This window comes from Lepus europaeus, chromosome 4 (genome assembly GCF_033115175.1).
Source record: "Lepus europaeus isolate LE1 chromosome 4, mLepTim1.pri, whole genome shotgun sequence".
NCBI lineage: Eukaryota > Metazoa > Chordata > Mammalia > Lagomorpha > Leporidae > Lepus > Lepus europaeus.
The window spans coordinates 123,246,220-123,266,704 of record NC_084830.1 but is presented as its reverse complement, the minus strand read 5'-3'; the positions used below and the strand labels follow the sequence as shown (position 1 = coordinate 123,266,704).

At 47.6% G+C, this 20,485-nt stretch overlaps 1 protein-coding gene across 2 annotated transcripts in view; it reads left to right on the top strand.

Annotated features, from left to right (window-relative positions):
• CYFIP2 (cytoplasmic FMR1 interacting protein 2) overlaps positions 1–20,485 on the top strand; it is a 129,496-nt gene that overhangs the window by 96,671 nt on the left and 12,340 nt on the right. For both annotated transcript variants that reach the window (XM_062188771.1, XM_062188770.1), the window contains exons 26-27: positions 366–496; positions 19,974–20,046. In XM_062188771.1, coding sequence (XP_062044755.1) covers positions 366–496; positions 19,974–20,046 — 204 coding nt within the window. The remainder of the gene's footprint in view (positions 1–365; positions 497–19,973; positions 20,047–20,485) is intronic.

The window sequence follows — 20,485 nt, the reverse complement described above, 5'->3', positions numbered from 1 at the left end:
CCACTTACCCTCTCTGAGCCCCACGTGAAAACAGGCATAGTAGCATCTAGTTTGCGGATTGAATATGATACTGCAGGGCAGTTGTTTAGCAAGCATCTACTGCCTTAAATAGACACCAATTCAGATTTTTAGAAGGACTGAGGGAGGTCCACGGATGCTGTGGGTGCTGTGTGGTTTTGTTTGATCAAAGCCCTGAGCCAGCCTCCTGAGCTTTTTCCAGCACTGGCCCTTACATAGAGAGCTGCGTGGCTTGGTTCTCACCATCCCAGAGTCAGGTCTGGGGCTGCTGCTCCGTGAGCATGTCCCATAAACCCTACTGGGTGGGCAGTGTTCAGCTGTGCTGGAGCAGCCTCTTCCTCTCGCAGGGATCCTGGAGTTCTTCCACCACCAGCTGAAGGACATCATTGAGTATGCAGAGCTGAAAACAGACGTGTTCCAGAGCCTGAGGGAAGTGGGCAACGCCATCCTGTTCTGCCTCCTCATAGAACAGGCACTGGTGAGTCCTGAGCCCGGTGCCAGCAGGTGTCTCCACGCTGGATGTGCGCCTGCCCCTGCATTTCGGTGTTAAGGCCCTGATGCCTGGGAGTGTGCTCTTCCGTCCCTCCTTTCCCAGCCCTCTGGCCGTGGAGTCAGACGGCCTGGATTCCAGTCCTGCTCCGCACTCACTAGCTGTACTAGGCCTGAGTGCAATCATCCGTCTTTTCACACAGTGAACATCACCACTGATTGGCTACCACAGGTAGCGCATGGTGCTAGGAGGGGTTGTAGCGCCAGTCCCCACCTCATGTCCTGTGCAACTTGACACAGAACGGATGTGTTTGCCACGACGGCATGCGCTATGGGGGATGAGAGCAGAGCCTGAAGCAGCAGCTGCGTGGTCTTGACGGGGAAGGTGGGCTTCCTGGAGCAGGTGGCCTGGAGTAGCTGTTGCAGACTGAGGGAAAGGCCTGCCATGCCTCTTGTTGTGATGGGAGATTTTTTTTTTTTTTTTTATAGGCAGAATTAGTAAGAGAGAGACAGAGAGAAAGGTCTTCCTTCCATTGGTTCACCCCCCAAATGACTGCTATGGCCGGGCGGTAAGGGGGCTGCAGACTTTTTCACAGGCCCTGGGGAGCCGGGAGGGAAACCAGCTGGCCAGGGAGCAAGGCTGGCTGCAGGCCGGGGCTCAGCCTGGGGCATAGGTCTGAGGAGCAGAGAGAGAAAGGAGATGGACCGAAGGCAGAGAGATGGAAGTGACAACAGGGACCCGCACAGATTCTTCTCCTCCAGCCAGCTGGGGACCCTGGGCAGAGCCAGTGTGTCAGGTGCAGAACTGGAACCAGCCCTTGTCTGCCCGAGAGGCGCTGAAGCGGAGTGGGGGTTGCCCATCCTTTGTTAGGAGTCACTGGCTCTCTCTGTAGGGTGACAGGTTTCTAAGGCTACTTGGTGGGCCTGAGTTGCCATAGCAACACAACCTGTAGAAGTCACGTGGACTTCTACAGGAAACAAGGTCTCGGGTGTGGAGGTAGTGACAGCTGGAAGCCTCAGTGACACAGCTCCCCTTAGCGCCCCCTGCCTGCTGATTCATACCCCAGATGGCCACAACTGCCAGAGCTGCACCTCTAGGAGCCAGGAGCTTCTTCCAGGTCTCCCAAGTGGGCGCAGGGCCCAAGGACTTGGGCCATCTTCTGCTGCTTTCCCAGGCCATAGCAGAGAGCTGGATCGGAAGTGGAGCAGCCAGGACTCAAACTGGCACCCATATGGGATGCTGGCATGGCAGAGAGAGGTTTAACCTACTATACCATAACCCAGGCCACTTATTTTAAAATAGAAGCTATGCTAGCTTTAGAAAAACTAGGAACAAAAACTAGCAAAGGGGAAAGCAGGAATTCTTTTGTATGTTTTTCTTTCATACTCTGATAGATCTGCAGAGCTTTTATCATAGGTTCCGTGTTCGTGGACTCATGTGCTAGAAATACCTTCTCTTCCTGTGGTCTGAGTTTTTAAAGCAGATGAGTAATAGATCTTTATATCCACTGAAAAGACTGGTCATGGACAATGATATTATCTTTACTGACGTTATTTCTTAAAATTCAAGGTGCGATATTAGTATGGAAACCCATGTGCTTGTGGGGTATGTTTCTGGGTGTTTGTATGTGTGTAAGCTTATTTAAGGTACAAAATATACACAGATGCATAAACCCTCAGTATACAGCTTGATCAAGACACCCACGCATGTAACCCTACCCAGGGTCTAGATACTTTCAGTTGCTTTCTGCATGCCACCTTCAGGACCTCAACAGAAACCGTGATTGACTTCTGTGATCACAGATTAGCTTTGCTTGTTCCTGCACACCATATAGGTGAAATTTTCCTCTGTGGCTGTGTCATGGGACACCATGTTTGTGTTAGGGATGGTTCCTTTTCCATTGCTGTATCATATTCCTCATTATATGAACACACTAACTGAATCATCCATTTCTTATTTGTAGGCATTATTAATGTATTAGCTAACATATTACCAATATTACTATGGCTTATCTTTTGAAAAGCGAATGCTTTTAGGGTTTAGTGTTTATATTTCTTTTGCACTGTGCTTGCTGCTCTTGTGAATTGTTGAGAAAATCTAAAAGTTAAGGCTAACCAGAACTGCAAGTCTATTGTTTATCTTGAATTCAGGTTTGTGTGTAATGTATTTCTTCCCAAATTGTCTCAGTCCTGTTAACTTAAAAGACCATCTCTTTCTGCATCTGTAATGTTAGGGGTGTAGTCAGTTATTTATAAAGTGTCCATAAATGTTTTAAAAATTACTAATAGAATCTCCTTTAACATTTATTTATTTATTTGAAAGAGTTACACAGAGAGAGAAGGAGAGGCAGAGAGAGCAAGCGAGGCGGCGGCGGTGGGGGGGGGGGTCTCCATCTGCTGGTTCACTCCCCAAATGGCCACAACGGCCAGAGCTGCACTGATCCGAGTCAGGAGCCAAGAGCTTCTTCAGGTCTCCCATGCAGGTATAGGGGCCCAACGATTTGGGCCATCTTCTGCTGCTTTCTCAGGCCATAGCAGAGAGCTGGATCAAACGTGGAGCAGCCGGGACTCGAACTGGCACCCATACGGGATGCCGGCATTGCAGGTGGTGGCCTTACCTGCTACGCCACAGTACCGGCCCCTCTATTAGTAATTTTCCAGTGTTTCCTCCAATATATTCTACCCTAAGAAGCTGTAAGAGGGTCCTTAGGAAAATGGGATTCACCAGGTTTCTGTTCAAAATATGTTTGGTTTTCTAGCTATCAGTCCACTCTGTGTTAGGCCAGCATTCGCCACCAGGGGTCTCTGTCTGCACATGTGAGCCATGGAAGGCATACCTGGGAAGGAGACAGCTCTTCTGTCTGCCTTTTACTGTAGGGTCCCACGCCCCGGACTTCAGTGTTCTCTGTCTCTGTCCTAGTTATTTCTTCTCTCCTCCTCAAAGTACAGGAGGTGAGGAAGGTGGAGCTGAGCTCGGATTCCAATGTCATTCGATTCAGGAAAAGCCCTCAGAGGGGATTAAGGGAGGCTCCCAGCCTCGGCAGCGCTGACACTGGGATTGGAGGGGGTGGCCTCTGGCCGGGGGAGCAGAGCAGGCTTTCTGGACTGTACTCACTCAGGTTAGGGTTAGGATCAGGGGACTCGCTCATTGCCAGTAGCATCCTCGGTCATGAAAACTGATAATGTCTCCGATTGCCAGATCTTTCTTTGGAGGGGAAAATCATTCCCCAATGAGAATCACTGTCCAGTGCAACCCTGCATTTGTAGATGGGAAAACTGGCATCCTCAGGATTACAGCTCGGGCAGGAAGTAGGGTACGAAGCAGACCTGTTAGCCCGTGCAGGCACAGAGAGAACTCTGGTGGTTTATTTTGTTTTGTTTTAATAGTTCCAATCCCACGTCTCTGACCCTCTGCCCCCAGCTTCCACTTTCTAAGTCTCTTCTCTCATTTTGTTTTCATTATGAAACAACTGAAATAAATTCACTGACAGAAAACCCAGAGAAGCAAGCGCAGAGAAAAACAAAAACCACATTGTCACCCTAGGATCACCACTGTGTGCATTCCCAAGGATTTTCCTCCAGATATGCCTGGGTCCAGCACAGTAATGTGGATTTTCCTCATATGACGCTGCTTGTAATACTCGCCAAGTTAGAAGGTGGGATGGGGGCAGGGGAGAAGGGTCTTTCCCCTTTTTACTTCACATTCTAAATTATCATTTGGCTTTATTGCCATAAACATTTGTTAATTTTGTCCTTAAAAGGAAATCCTTGTGCAGGGAAGGTACCCAGCCCCAGGGCAAGGAAAGTAAAAGATCAAAAGGCCACTTTGGACAGCTCATCTCAGACCCTCATGCCATACCCTCCGCCCAGCCCTGCCCCTGCACTTGATGGAGTTATTTTGCTGTCACTCCAAGTACAGGCTCCTCTCGAAGCACATTCTGTCCACGTGCCTCTGGGCCTTTCTCTCTGAGTGTTTCTTCTGGCCCCAGCCACAGCTGAGCTCTGTGCTATGGGAGTTTCTTGACTTTCACAGATACCCTTCCTGTGCATGGCTTCACAGTGTTTCAGAATATTTGCATGTGGACAGACACGGCCTCGGCTGGCAGACACAGATGCTAGGGCAGCAACATATTGGGACCTGGCAGTAAGAGGTACGGTCAGTGGTTTCATGCACAGGCCAGGCAGTAGAGGGGTAAGGTGGTGCCAACCCAGAGAGTTGTATGCATCCCCTGCCTGGTGGTGCTGCTCCCTGTCTACCCCCTCAGTTGTCCCCATGGAGGAGTAGTCCTCCCGGGCTGGGCAAGTTGGTCTCTAGAAACCTAAGAAATTCAGCCCTACTCCTTCTGAGCATGTCACTTGGCCATGACAGCTATAGAGAGCTGATAAAGTAACCGTGTCAGTGCAGTATTTGCTCAGAATTGTAGGATGACAGTTTGTGGTTAAAAAAAATGGAGACCACCAGCCTAGCTATACAACAGTGGAGTGAGAGGGGGCATAAAACAAGACTGTGGGAACAGAGAAGTAGAGGTGGGAGCACAGATTTCTCTGGTAAGGTCACCATTGTCTCCCTAGCATCTAACACAGGGCTCAGAGACTGGCCTGAGTCAACAAGGGCAGAGACATTTCTGCTTGGGCCTAGTTGATTAATAGAAACACATCTGTTAGTCTTATTTTGAAGATTTCAGAAGACAATTTAGTCTCCTTCATCCAAAGCCAGCTCAGTCCTGGCTTATTTCATTGGCTTTTCCAGCAGCCTCCAAGAACACAGAGCCTGGGTTGTCTAATTCCCTGCTGATGACTGTGTTTGAGGAGGCCCTGGTGGGCCGAGCTTGCACAGCTGAAGCTGGGCCTGGGCCTGCTCTCCTGAGTAGTAGTGTACCATGGACGCCTGCAAAGAGTAGGGCAGCCCAGTGTGGTGAGCGAGCCCAACTGGGACTGCTCAGGAAAACCACTAGAAATCCAGCCCAAGGAAAACAAAATCTTCAGGAGTCCACCCAGATATTTTAAAACCTCTGCACTCGATTCTAAGGAACAGCCCGAGTCGAGACCCCTGATCTAGAACCAGTCGGCATTGACCACTGTGCGCTGATGCTTGGCTGTCACTACTGTTTCCATTATTTGCATCTTTTTGTTTAAATCAATTTACTTTTTAACTTAGGCTTATTTTAAAAGGAAACTACCACTTTTATTGAAAAAAAAAATCTCTTGCCATTATTAAAAATCAACCAGAATAGTAAGTGCAATTAAAAAAAAAAAAAAAAAGCAAAGTAATGTAATTCCAGCTACTGCCTGCCCAGGCCTCTGAACTTGGGTCTACTCCCTCTCTCTGTTCAAGAGTAGCAAATGTTAATTTGCGCTGATGCTAGATGGAAACTTTCTAATTAAGGTTTTCAGAAAAGCTGATAGGGAATGGAGAAGCAAGCTTTGTTACTGCGTAGCCCACTATAATTAAGCAGCATTTCCCCGACCCCAGGTTCCCACTTTGGGAAACACTGCTTGCCCTTAGGGAGAAGGGGAAGCCGTTCTCCTGGCCAGTGTCTTGACTGTAGATCTAAGCTGAACAGACATGGTTCTGGGCCAGAATTCTATTATTGACAATGCAGGGACATGGCAGAGGGGACACACAGTAATACATAGCATTATTCAAGTGAGGCCTAGACTGGTGGCAAGACCACAGGTACACCCCCGCAGAGTCAGTTAAGATTCAGTTACTGGGGGGAGGGGGGGCGTGCCATGGCTCCCTTGGTTAATCCTCCGCCTGCGGCCCCGGCATCCCATATGGATGCCGGGTTCTAGTCCCGGTTGCCCCTCTTCCAGTCCAGCTCTCTGCTGTGGCCCAGGAGAGCAGTGGAGGATGGCCCAAGTGCTTGGGCCCTGCACCCGCATGGGAGACCAGGAGGAAGCACCTGGCTCCTGGCTTTGGATAGGCACATCACCGGCCATAGTGGCCATTTGGGGAGTGAACCAACAGAAGGAAGACCTTTCTCTCTGTCTCACTCTTTCTCACTGTCTAACTATCTGTCAAATAAAAAATATATATATATATAAAAATAAAGATTCAGTTACTGGTTTTCTTAGCCAGGGCTACAAGGAGCTGCGAGGAGCTGGAGCTGACCTAGCTGATCGCAGGGATCTCCACTGCACCTGGAGTCCCAAGCGAGGCTGGAGCTGCAGTTCCTACCTTCCCAAGCCGAGCAAGGCTGTGGAAGACAGGGCAAGCTTCATTTCTTGCCTGCTCCACGGCCTCTTTTCCTTGGGGCCTAGCCTCAGGCTGCAGAAGACACTGTGCTCACAAGATGCGCTTCCATATAAGGGAATGTTTGGAACACTGGGCCCTGGGTGAGGCCCAGCCCCCGGCTTCCGCCCACCAGGAGACCTGAGTGGGGATCCTTGTTGGGCTTCTTGACCTGCAGCTCTTTTCTGTTTCTTGACAGAGACACAAATGTGGTATTTAGTGCTACTGATCATTTTCTTGCCTAAAAAACATCCAAACAAAGCTGCCTATGAGAATACTGTTGTGAGGTTGGTTTGATGATTTCCTTTAGGAAATCAAGTAAGAATTGTAGTTGTTCACCCAAAAACAGAACCCAAAGGTAGAGTCTGATGCCGTTCTACATAACTCGGACATCCTCAGGACCACTTTGAATCTCGGGAGCCTAGGATCCTCTAGTGAAGAGAAATAAGTCCACTGTTATTCTCACAGGTTAAGTGAGGTGGGAATGCTTGAGGGTTTTGCTGTTGATCGGAAATCCTTCCTGGTGCCTCAGTTTTAAACTAAATATAAAATGAAAGAAAAAATTTAAGACTGAAAGCCAAGCAATAATACTAATAATCCCTTAAGGAATTTTGACTTTGTTTCCTTACAATAAAATGCCTTCACATCCTGACTCTAAGAACCTTTTCACTTGTATTTGCTCTGTTGACAAAGAGAGCAGTCTTACAGTAGACCTTGGTTCTTATTGGTCAGGTAATGATTACATCTCTCAGGATCACAAGATAAGCACTAGCATAATACTTGGTATAGGCAAAAGTCACACAGTAGCAATTTGTTCTCCCTAACCCCTCCCAGGAGCGTCAACACGTGGCAATTCCCTAATGCTGGAACTATTAAAGTTTCTTTTTCTTTTTTTTTTTTTTTTTTTTTTTGTAGAGCAATTTGCATGTTATTCACACTTTTGAAAATTCATGGTTAGATCCTATTTTTTAGAATAAAAGAAACATTGACGTAACAGCTGAGGAAATCTTAGTCTGTTTTGCGTTTTATATGAAGAACTTTTCAGATGTAGATGGTCAGAGCAGTTAGGTTGCCTAGGAAGATGCCCTTGGGAGCAGTTGCATGCCTGGGTGTTTAGGGCTGAAGTGAGTCAGTGTCTTCAGCTTACTTTGAAATGATTCAGTAAAAATAGATGTTGTACAGCAAATATGACAATATGTTCATTGTAACTCTACATAGAATGTATAAGGATAGGCATTGTTCTTTCCAATATTATCTATTTAGAATTTTTCATCATACATAGTTGAAGAGGAGAAAACCTCATCACAGAGTCAAAAAGTCAAGAAAAAAAAGACGCCACTAAGCTAACAAGATCATGATGAATAAAGAAGAGCCATGCAAGTTTTTGCTTTTTCTAACTACTTGCACTATTTGCTAAAATGTATTCATAGTAACAGATGCCCAGAGCTACTTCTGACCCCTTTTTTTTTTGACAGGCAGAGTTAGACAGTGAGAGAGACAGAGAGAAAGGTCTTCCTTCCGTTGGTTCATCCCCGAAATGGCTGCTAAGGCCAGCGCACTGAGCCGATCCGAAGCCAGGAGCAGGTGCTTCTCCTGGTCTCCCATGGGGATGCAGGGCCCAAGCACTTGGGCCATCTTCCACTGCACTCCCAGGCCACAGCAGAGAGCTGGACTGGAAGAGGAGCAACTGGGACAGAATTCGGCGCTCTGACCGGGACTAGAACCTGGGGTGCTGGCCCCACAGGCGGAGGATTAGCCTAGTGAGCCACGGCGCTGGCCTGACAGCATTTTTAAAACTGACACAGGCAGCTGCTAGCACTGAGCGCAGTCATGACTCACACTGACCAGTTAGCCGACTTACCCCAGGACATATCAGCTTCGTCCCATAGAAAGACTGATGAAGCCGGGGACGCAGACCCCTTGCAGTTGGAAAGGGACCTATAAGTGGCCCTTGGAGAACATCACCATGGCCACAGTGGCAGGTCTTGCCCTCTCTTCCCGGAATCCTGCAGGAAAAAACAACAATGCCTTATTCCTCTAACTCAATTTTGAAATAACATTTCAATTTAGGACAAATAGCTCAAATTTAACTTCTTTGATGGTTACTGCTGAGGGTATAACTTACTAGATGATAAAGCGTTAGGGGACAATAGCCAGTTTCAGCTTGTAGCACCAAGAGGATCTTGGTACAATTATATATCACATCCTGTAACCCCGTTTATAATTGACAAGTGCATTCTCATTGTACTTGAAGTTCAAACTCCCAACTTTGACCTGCAAAGCCTAGAAGATTCAGCCATGCCTGCTCCACCCACCTCATTTCTTACGACCACTCACTCCTCAGCTGTACTGTTCAACCATGGGGCAAGCTTTGGAGGTCACGTTGTAGATAAAGGAACCAAGGAATGCTGCAGAACTGCATCAGGGCATGGCTGAACCTCGATGTCCTTGGCCCGTACCCAAATGCTTCTCGACATTTAGCACCTTGGTATTAGAATTTAAGGGGCACCATGAAGGACTCCCCTCTCCCACTATAACCCTCAAGCAGAAGGACTTCCTTCACTTTCTAGCACAAATTCTTCTGAAGACTCACCAAATGCAAAGGCTGCTGAGACAAACTGGGACAAAAGGAACGCTGTTTCTGTAGTGGGCATTCATTCAACAGGTGATTTGAGGAGGGGAATAGTCACTCAGGACAGGATTTGGGGAACTGCAAACAGCCTCCTTCCAAAAAAAAGAAAGGAAAAGAAAAGAACATGTAAATGGGAAGGTATTGATGTTATATGCTAAGTGACAGATTACAGAAGAGTAGATATATGATGTCTATTCTTATTTTATAGAATCTACTTAAATAGTATGTGCATAGAAACTGGCAGAATAAACCCTAAAAGTTTAACAGTGATGACTTCTAAGTGGTAAAACTATAAATTATTGTTATTCAACTTTTTTTTTTTTTTTGAAAGGCAGAGAGAGAGAGATCTTTTATCCCCAAATTCCCATAGCCACCAAGGCTGGGACAGGCCAAAGCCAGGAGCCAGGCACTGCATCCAGATCTCCCACAGGGGTGGCAGAGACTGAAGTATGGAAGCCATCATTTGCCGCCTCCCAGGATGTGCAGTAGCGGGAAACTGGATGGGGCGCAGAGTCAGGACTGGGTCCCAGGCGCTCCACTATGGGATGCAGGTGTCCAAAGCAGCAGCTTAACCAGCTGACCACAGAACCCACCCTGTTTTCAAAATTGAACATAAAGACTTAGCCAAGTCAAGAAAAGGGAGTAGCAGTTTAAAAACATGGATGCTGCTGTGGGCATTTGGCCTCACGAGGAACATGCCAATTAAGATGCCCATGTTCCACATCAGAGTCCTTGAGTTTGAGTCCCAGCTCTGGCTCCTGACTCCAGCTTCCTGCTGATGCAAATCCTGAGAGCCAGTGGTTATGTGTAATGCAGTTGGGTTTCTGCCACCCTCGCGAAAAAACCTGAATTGAGCTCCCAGTTTTGCCCTGGCCCGGGCCGGAGTGTGGCAGGCCTTGGAGTAGTGAAGCAAGAGATGGGAGCTCTCCCTTTATGTCTCTGCCTGTCAGTTAAAATCATATGTATCAAACTTTGATAAACACACACATGTTCTGGCTCTCTCATATAAAGTTTTTCAGAGGACAGCATTTTCCTGGAGGCTAACTTACATCGTTGGTGCCTTTCCAAAGGAAAACAACCCATGTCAAATCAGAGCAAAGAGAAAACTGTTGCTGTTGGCTCTTGGACTTCAAGGGTGGCCATTCTGTAGTTCGAGTGCCACTGCCCCGCTTCTAGCCCCAGGCAGTCACTGGTGATGGGACCTGAAAATCCTGTCTGAAGACAAGCCCTGCATCTTTGGGCGCGGGTACCTGGCACATACCTGGCCTTCTGCTACATCAGGAAGACTTGTCACCTCCTTCTTCTAGAACATTATCCTAATATATTAATTTTCAAAAACAAAGTACATCCTCGAGCCAGTGAGCATGATAAATGCCCCAGGCTCTGACATCTGCAGCCTGGGTGGGGCCCACTGGGAGGTAGTTCCCCGGTGCAGTGCCCTGGCTCCTTACAGTAACTGTGGGTGACACTTTTTGTCCTCCCTGCTGCAGATAACCTCCTCCTCCCCAAAACAAGCACAAACCCTAGCAGGATGGCTTCATTATCTCCCACTGAGAGTGCACTGCTCTGAGCAGTGTTACTGTTTACTTACACTCTGCCTGTATCCAAAGGAATGCCCAGTGCCTTCCAGTTAAAGAACTGGTATTCTTAAGACTAGAGACTACCAAATAGAATAAGGCAACAAGAGAATGGGGTTGGGGCCAATGCTGTAAAGTAGTAGGTTAAGCCTCTGATGCACCAGCATTCCATATGGGCACCAGTTCGAGACCCAGCCGCTCCACTTCCCATCCAGCTCTCTGCTGAAGGCCTGAGAAAGCAGTGGAAGATGGCCCAAGTGCTTGGGCCCCTGCACCCTTGTGGGAGACGTGGAAGAAGCTCCTGGCTACTGACTTTGGATCCACCTAGCTCCAGTCACTGAGATCATTTGAGGAGTGAACCAGTGGATGGAAGACCTCTTTCTCTCCCTCTCTCTGTGACTCCACCCCTCAAGTAAATACCTCTTAAAAAAAAAAAGACTAGGGTAGGCAATAGACGCATTCCATGAGGCAGGCTCCGCATGATTGCAAGTTGATTCCCAGTTTATCTACTGGACCAGGCCTGTCTGAACAGAGACACCCTGATTCAAATCTTGCCTCTGTTCTTGGTAGCTCTGGGAATGTTACTCTGTCCTCTGAGCCTTCGTCCCCACACCTGACAATGGCTGGGGCTGAAGCCGTACCCCACAGAGTTCTTACTGTTAAGGGAGATGACAATGTCAACTTGCCGGAGCCCAGCAAGCAGGTCCTCCATAACCGCGGGCCCCTTCCCTCCAGCCGGGAGCCCTTGAACCTCTCCTGCGAGGTCCCCAGGGACCAAGAGCCTGGCTCCCCACTGCCCACAACCCTGCAGCCCACGACTCCGTGAGTCCTCACCTCATCCTCATCCCTCTGGGAGCTCAGGACCCTGCCGCCCTTTGCCGCCCACCGCACAGCCATCATCTCCTCATTCCCCCTCCCTCACCCCCTGCTCCCTTATTCAGCTCCCACCTTGTCAGATGCCGTGCTCTGCCCACAACTTGGTGCTGTCTCTCCCTCCTCCTAGTCATGGAGCGTGTACGGAGTCCTACCTGTTGTCATCTTTCCCACAGTGTCCAGGCCCCTCTCTGGCCCTGTCCTGCCTGTCATCCTTATCACTGCCCATCAGATCACAGAGCAAGCACTCGATACACAGGCACCCCGAATCAAGAGGAAAGTAGTAGCAGCAAGTGCCTAAGGCCTTTGTCCCTCACTTGGCTTGAGAGGAGGCTCTTCGCTCCCATTCGGGTTTTGTGCCAGGATTTCCGTCTCCCCCTGACCTCGGCTGCTGCTTTGTGCCTTCTCTTGCCATAGACTCGGCAGAGTTGAAATATCTGGAAGGGTCTGGTCGCGCCGACAATATCCACACACGCCTAACACCCTCGTGTGTCCTTTCCCTTGGTACCCTGTCCATCCTCATCCTGACGGTTCAGATCTCGATGCAGCAGCAGCCCAGATCTCAAGTCCAGTTGCATTTCAGAGTTTTCATCTAGGCTATGCACAGAAATGGACCTGAGCTCATGACGTCCTCTGACTCCATGAACAGATGCTTGCACAGGTGGCACTGTCATCTTTCTTAGCCATGACTCCTGGCCCTGCTCGCTCTCTTTTTTAAAGATTTATTTCTTTGAAAGAGCAAATGAGAGAGAGAGAAAGAGAAAGAAAGAGAGAAAGAGAAGGGGGGGTGGATCTTCCATCTGCTGAATCACTCCCTAAATACCTCCTACGGCCTAAGCTGGGCCAGGCCAAAGCCAAGAGCTTCTCCCAAGTTTCCCATACAGGTGCAGGAACCCAAGCACTTGGGCCATCTTCTGCTGCTTTCCCAAGCTATTAGCAGGGAGCTGGATCGGAAGAGGAGCAGCTGAGACTTGAACCAGTGCCCACATGGGATGCTGGCACCACAGGAGGAGGCTTAACCTTCTACGCTACAGCGCTGGCCCCAACCCTGATCTCTCTTGCACAGACCAGTCCAACACCCCTTTTGCCTTACCACCACTTTTTCTGTCCCTTGTGGCCAGAAGCTCAAACTGCAGATCTGATCGTGCCATTTCCTAATTAAAATCATCCAGTTAGCATCCAGACTTTTAAGCGATGCTTACAAGATTCTTCCTACACTGCCTCCTGCTTCCACTGTTCCCTCATCTCCCACCTGTTTCCCCGAGCACTGAAAGCTTCAGTCTGTTCCACCCTCGGCCCCTGTGCCGCTACAGTGGCTTTCACTTGGGGCCCTCTGCAGGTCTGCCCCCAGCACTTAGCCCCCGGTTCAGGTCTATGCATTTCCTTCTCCAGGCCACCTTCCCTGCCATCGTCCCCCAAAATCCGGATTGGGTGCCCCTCTGGAATGTCCCCATAGCCCTCATGCATCCCCTCACACTTAGAAGAATTGCTCATTTGCTTGTTTTCTTCATCTCGGGGAGGACCGTGCCCCAGGACTGCCTCCCTACTGTTGTATCTCCAGCACCCTGCAGACAGACTCGGCCGTAGCAGATGCCTGCTATCTGTTCTTTGAATGAATGAATGACTTCGTTAGTCAATACGGAGGCTCTATCTTAGTCAGAATTAATGTGTACATGATGCAGTACCCCCTTGTTTAATCTCTAGCTCCCATTATACCCACACTCTCTGTCATTCTCATTGGCCTCTCATATCACATAAGATGCAGGTCCTACCGTGGGTGGGCCCTCCAGGATGACACCGCGTCAGTCAGTTTTTGCATGAGATGTGGGTCGTTGTGCTGGCTCTCCATCAGACACATGGACTTCAGAACCCTGGCCTGGGGCAAGAGTGGACAGCTCCATCAGCCGACAGTTTGGGGGGGGGGGGCGGAGGACTGAATGAGTAAGGGCTGTGATCAGTTTTTTGCCAACAAAAGGCACGGTGGGCTGGTGGGGTCTGGAAAACTCATGGAACTTGACTGTGGTTTTGTAGGACAGACAGGAGTGGGGGGAGAACTCTTGTTGGTGAGGATCCGGGAAGGAGGACTTATGGGTGTAAACTGAGCCCACGTATGGTACAGTACAGGCTTTGGGGTCACGTCAGCAGATCTATGACAGTTGTGTATCAAGAACTCATTTACTCACACTCAAGATAGAGGTGACTCTGGGAAATGAGGAGAGAGATGCCAGCAGTTTCCTGTTTCTTTGACTAGGAAGGGGATGTGACTCTTCTCATTCTTCAAAGTATGTATTATGTCACAGCCTTTTAATTGTAAAGAACGTTTAGCTGCTGTGACCAAACCTTACTCCCTCACCCCCAAAAAATCAACAAATGATAATCCTATGAGTCAGGCTAAAAATAGTTTCCCAAGTGGTCAGATTTGAAGTCATTTCCTCTGTTTCTATTTTTGATCGTTTTGCATTTTCTTCATACTGTTTATGTATGGCGGGGGGGAGTCTTTCAAGCTTCCTGTCTTGGTCCATTTTCTGTTGCTACAACTGAATACCTGGGACTGGGTAATTTATAAAGAAAATAAATACATTTCTTTTGGTTCTGGGAGCTGTGAAGTCCAAGTTAAGGGGTTGAATCTGGGAAAGACCCTCTCACTATCAGGGACGCTGCAAGGTCTGGAGGTGGCACAGGGAATCGCATGGCAAGAGCTCATCCCACAGACAAAGCCACACTACACTGCCTTTCTGAACAGCCCCACTCAGGAGTCATCCCTTCACCTGCTACTGTATCAGTAGACTGCTGTGAGCATGAGGGCTCTAAAGGTCCCACCTCCAGGTCACTAACATGACCTGAGGGATGATGCTGCAAGATGGGTTTTGGTGGGAACAGTCAACCTCAGCACTTACCAAGGCTTTGGCTGCATGAGCATCAGAGCGATGCAGTCCTAGGTCCCAGCATCATCTCTGTGGCCCTCATTAGGAAGCTTCACCTCACTGCGAGCCCTGGTGTCCTTGTCCCATGTGATGGGAACTCCACAGGGATGTTCTGAAGCACAAAGTAGACAGTGAGTACAGAGCACCAGGCACATAGTGAGTGCTTGGGGAATGCTCAGTCCCTGGAGAAGAAAGCAATTCTATTGTTCTAAACTGTCAGTTCCAAGGAAAGACCCTCAGACACCATTCAATCCAGCCTCTTCATTTTGTTACATTTCAACTCTTCTTGATTGCATATAGCAAATCAAATAATGCAAATGAGTTTAGGACGCTCTGCTGCACCCCAGTGCTCAAGGCAGCCTATCTTTGTCATTTCTGTTCCCAGCTCTTCTCATCTGTGAGAGGATCACATCTGCTTCACGATGAACAACTTGAGATGATCCCTACCAACCCCTCTTTGCAATGAGGAGATTTTAGTTCCTCTCTCTCACTCTCTCACTCTCTCTCACCCCTCTTGCTGTCAATATTTGAGTTACCTATTGCTTCTGTTGTTTCCCCCTGGTAATTGTAGATAATATACTTCTACCTCTACTGCTTCTTTGAGTAGCATGATTTAGTATGTAACCCCTTTCCATGAAGGCCAAAAAAACCAAGGAAATAACACTGTTGGTGCTTGCTTCCACCTCCTATCTTCTGTCAGCCATATTTTTGTATCATCACAGATTTTTTATTTTGTGTTTTTCTGATTTGTTGTCAAGTATACCCTTAAAAACCAGAGCAAATTGTATCTGCATTTAGCCTATGCAAATATTGTTCTTTGCCAGACCAAGTAGCATGCTGGGATTTCATTTCCTTCCCTCTGATTCCAGCCACAAGACTCCAAAATCTCTTTAAAGTTAAGAATTACAGCGTGTCCCTAATCCCAAGATTTTCAGATTAGAGATGTTCAAAGGATGAGGTCTGTAAAAATATTCAGATATGAAAAACAAATCTGAAACACCTGTGGTCCCAAGCATTTCATATAAGGGATTATCAACCTACAGTTTCTTTTTAACCAAATTAATTTTATAGAATAATGCATGTTCAGTGTAGAAAATCAAGTAAATACATACAACTAGAAAAATATGGGAAGGAACAGTCGTAAAGCAAATTTTTAAAAAAATCTAAAAATCCCACAACATGAAGAATTTGTTAAAACTACTCACATAAGTTTATGCAGAGTAATCAGCAGAAATAAAAATGCTTCCCTAACTAATAAAGAGAAACATCTGGCTCTTAAAGGAAAGATTATTTATAAATCCCTTTTCCCAATTACTTGCATACCACAACATTCAACATAGGTGTTGAACATGTATTGTGTAGCACACATTGTTCTCATTCATGGGAATAAAGTATGGTCAAAAGTAGACACTGTTCTTCACTTCATGGAGGTTAAATTCCAGTGGGGAGAGTCGACCTTCATTAAATAGTCTCATGCAGGAATGCCTGATAGAATTCATGTGCTAGAAAAGAGAGCCTGGCTTTTTGAAGTCCTCTTACAGAGGAAGCCACGTCGGCAGGGAGTTACTGAGATCTCAAAGCAGAGGGGGAGCTTCCCAAGCTAAGTCACAGGGAAGAAGTGATGGACTAGGGAGCCACCCAAAGGGAAAGTAAATATTCTTGGTGGCCACAAAATGGCTCATTTGGTAACTGCAAAGCTCTTGTGGCTGGAGCCGAGTCAGGGACGTGAATGTGGAGGGAACTCCTGCTGGGTGAGCTTCACAGCCAAGCGAAGGGCCCTGTCCAGCATTGAGTGTCTTGGTGGGTTCTGAGGCAGAGTGGGTGATCTAGTGTGCAGCCACTAAGATAAGGATTAGACAAGTGCGAGGGCAGCTGGCAGCCCAGTCTCCCACAATGGAAGCTTGTTAGCGTTCCTCACAGGGGCCTTTGTGTGCTCAGAACTGGACATCTTTATCAGTTGCATGATCTCAGTTAATGAATGCCAAACAGATACCTTTCCCAAAAGGTGTTGCACAGTGTGGAGTGACCTCATTATGCCAAGGGCTACATGGTTCATCCCCCAGGACCTTCCAGGCAAATGCTTCCCTGCCTCCCTTGGGGAAACATCCTCTCTTCCTCACCTTTGTCAGTTCCCAAGTAGAGGACATGTAGGGAGCCTGCCAGCAGAAAGCAGCCCATCCACCTCTGTTCTGGCATTTGCAGACTGCATTGGGGGCTTCCAGAGGGCAAGTGCAACACTGTTGTCTCCTCCAATCAGAAGTGGAAGCTCCTGGTGTACCATGAATACAGCCGCATTTTCTGTGTGCGCTAAGGTGGCTCCAATCCATTTACCTGCTTTAAAAAACGTAAAAAAGTTCATGCAGTGAGCCACCTTCTAGTAAGAAGACATTTCTAGGAGCAACTGAAAGCCTGTAAAAAGACAAAAGAAGTTGGCAATGGGCTCTGTGTACCAGTGCTCTACTTGGAGCGACTTCAGTAGCTCCTCGGTACACTTACAATAAAATCCAAACTCTGTACCATGCCTGCAAGGTCCCGCATGACCCATGCTGCATACCTTAAGAGCTTGATGCTATAGGTATTGTGATTCCATTCCTCACTATACTCCAAGCATAGCCCTGCCATAGGTCCTTTGTACTAGATGACGAGATGCCCTTACCCCCTATTTTTGTGGCTAGTTCCCTCTCTTCATTCCCTTCTCTGTTGAAGTATTACCCCCTCAAGATTTTTCTGAACTACCCTGAAGTAACCCCTTCCCCACTTCCATTCACTCTCTAGCCTATTAACTCTGGTTTGATAACTATCTGTTATTTTGTGGTTTACTTGTTTTTATTTGTCTATCAACTATCATATAAATTCCATGAGGGCAAAGTAGTCTAACTTGTTCAGCATCATATCTACAAAGTGTCCAATAGTACCTGGTGCCTAATAAGTACTTACTGAACTAACAAATGAGTACTTGTAATAACAGAATTCTCAGACTTGGAGGACTGCTAGGTAGACAAATTCATTTATTTGTCCAAAAAAACATTTATAGGGTAACAAATATGCACTCATTAAATAAGCAATTACTTATAACAGAAACTATTCTATGCTAGGCAGTGGTGATCTGAGACCGAAATACAGACACCTCCCTTACCCTTAGGAACTCACGTTGTTGTGGTCGTCAGTGGAGAGAAATGGGCAATCAAGAGAAGTAAGAATCAGCAGAACAAACAGACTAAAGGGTCCTGGGAAGTGACCAAGAAAGGAGACTCACATCTTAGGCTTGAATGAGTGAGATGACTGTGCTGTTTTGTGAGCAAGGACGTCCCGGTGACATAGGGAGAAGGCTTTAGAGGTGCTGAGCTGTGGCATGTCCGGGTGGGGCAGCCTCTTTCAGAGTGCCTGTTTGAGTATCAGCTGCTCTGCTGCTTATCCCACTTTCTGCAGATATGCCTGGGAAGACATAAAAGATGGCCTAAGTACATGGCCCCCTGCCATCCATGTGACAGACCAGGATGAATTTGTTTGGCTCCTGGCTTCAAGTTGGCCCAGCCCCAGCAGTTGCTGGCATTAAGGGAATGAACTAGAAAGTGGAAGACATTCACTGTCATTCATTCATTCATTCTCTCTTTCTGCCTTCCAAATAGTAATTTTTTTAATTGCAATATACATAAAAAGGATAATACAGGACCATCAAGTGTGTGTTGTTTTATCGATACCAGGAACACAAAGCTAGTTCATCATTCAAAAGTCAGTCAGTGCAACTCACCATATAAATATGAAGGAATAATCTGAATGATCGGAGTTTCAGGTTATGTGATAAGTCAAAGGATCTAAGCTTGGACACAGCAGTGAAGACCAGGCGTGTGATTCACAGGCGAGGAGAGAACAGCTCCGTTAAGAAAGCAGCAGTGTTTCCCCTCTGCCTGAGACACAGAACCACAAGCAGATCGGGAAGCCCTCCCAGTCTCTGGGATCCTCCTTTCAGGACGGACCCACAGTTTGTTTTCAAGGCACCTGGGGCCCTGAGCAGCCAGCCTCCTGCACTCCCAGGACATCATTGTCCTCCTGTGCATGGCACGGTAGTAAGAAGCCAAGGGCACTCACAATTCAGATTTTCTTAGATACTTAGAATCCCCAAGTGTGAGTTTTTGAATGGAGCCTGGATCTTACCTAATTCAAATACCCTCAATGGAAAGGAGAGAAAGCAAGCCCCAGCAGAGTGTGGCTTCTGCAGGTCCCTTCCCTCCCCTTTGCTCTGAAAGCCATGATCGTGAGCTGGTCCCAGGGCAACAAGACCGTTAGACTGTGTCTTCCATCTCGTCCTAACTAAACTTTCCCTTCCAACCACTGTAGTGATTGCTGTTAAGTTTAACACATCACCTTCAAAACCTACTGGCCTAGGTTCTAGTCCCTCCTCTCTTGCTAGTTGGTGTTTGATGTGGGGAACAACAGCCAGACAGGCCTGTGAAGAATCAAACTGGATTAATTCAGGGGAGGATTGGTCTAGCTGCCGCCTGTGAGCCTGCGGGCCTCATAGCCAACAAGATTCTTCTGTTTGATTCCTATTTTGTTCATTCCAATTCTTCAACAAATTTCTCCTAAAATTATACTAAGAATGCATTGAATTCTGGCCGGTGCCGTGGCTCAATAGGCTAATCCTCCACCTTGTGGCTCTGGCACAACGGGTTCTAGTCCCGGTAGGGGCGCCAGATTCTGTCCCGGTTGCCCCTTTTCCAGGCCAGCTCTCTGCTATGGCCCGGGAGTGCAGTGGAGGATGGCCCAAGTGCTTGGGCCCTGCACCCGCATGGGAGACCAGGAGAAGCACCTGGCTCCTGCCTTTGGATCAGCACAGTGCGCCGGCCATGGCATCCATTGGAGGGTGAACCAATGGCAAAAGGAAGACCTTTCTCTCTGTCTCTCTCACTGTCTAACTCTGCCTGTCAAAAAAAAAAAAAAAAAAGAATGCATTGGATTCTCATGCACCGGGAACTGTGTGATGAAGCTACAGATTCTCTCATTTTACCTTCACAGCAACCCATTAACAGTACTGTTCTCATCCTCATTTTGCAAAGAGAGAGACTAAGTAATTTGCCTAAGGTCAGATAGCTGATCAGTAGAAGAGTCAGGATTTGAACCCAGATCTGGTCAACACCCATGCTTAACTTTTATGCATGAAAATAAAATTCTTCCTGGTTTAAAATGAAATCAGGTTTTCTCTTTCTTGCCCTCCATCTCTGCAGTCCCAGGAGGAAGTCTGTGATCTGCTCCACGCTGCGCCATTCCAAAACATCTTGCCCAGGGTCTACATCAAAGGTAAGAAACCACTTGGGTTCAGCTCAGGATCCGACTTTAACTCATGCTTCCAAACGTATTTCCAATCAACTCAGATCTGCAGTCAACAAGGGAGAAGGCTTCAAGCTGTGACTGCAGACTGAGCCATCCAAGTCACAGAATTGGAAATGATACTTCAGGCACTTTCCTTGTTCTTTTCAGAATGGCACCTAGTCTGTTGTTCTCTGGCTCTGGTTTAAATTCCTCTGGTGATGGAGAACTCACTACCTCACAAGGTAGATGCTTCCATTGGTGGACAGAGACCATAGAACATGCTTCTGCTTAGTAAGACTTAATCCTGCCTTCCAGAAGCAGAGGACAGCTCTGTACCCTCCTTCCACGTGCTATATGGATCCACCTTTAGGTCCCACAAGAGTTTCTTCTTACTACCCAGTGTGCCCACATCTCACTGTCTGCTGTG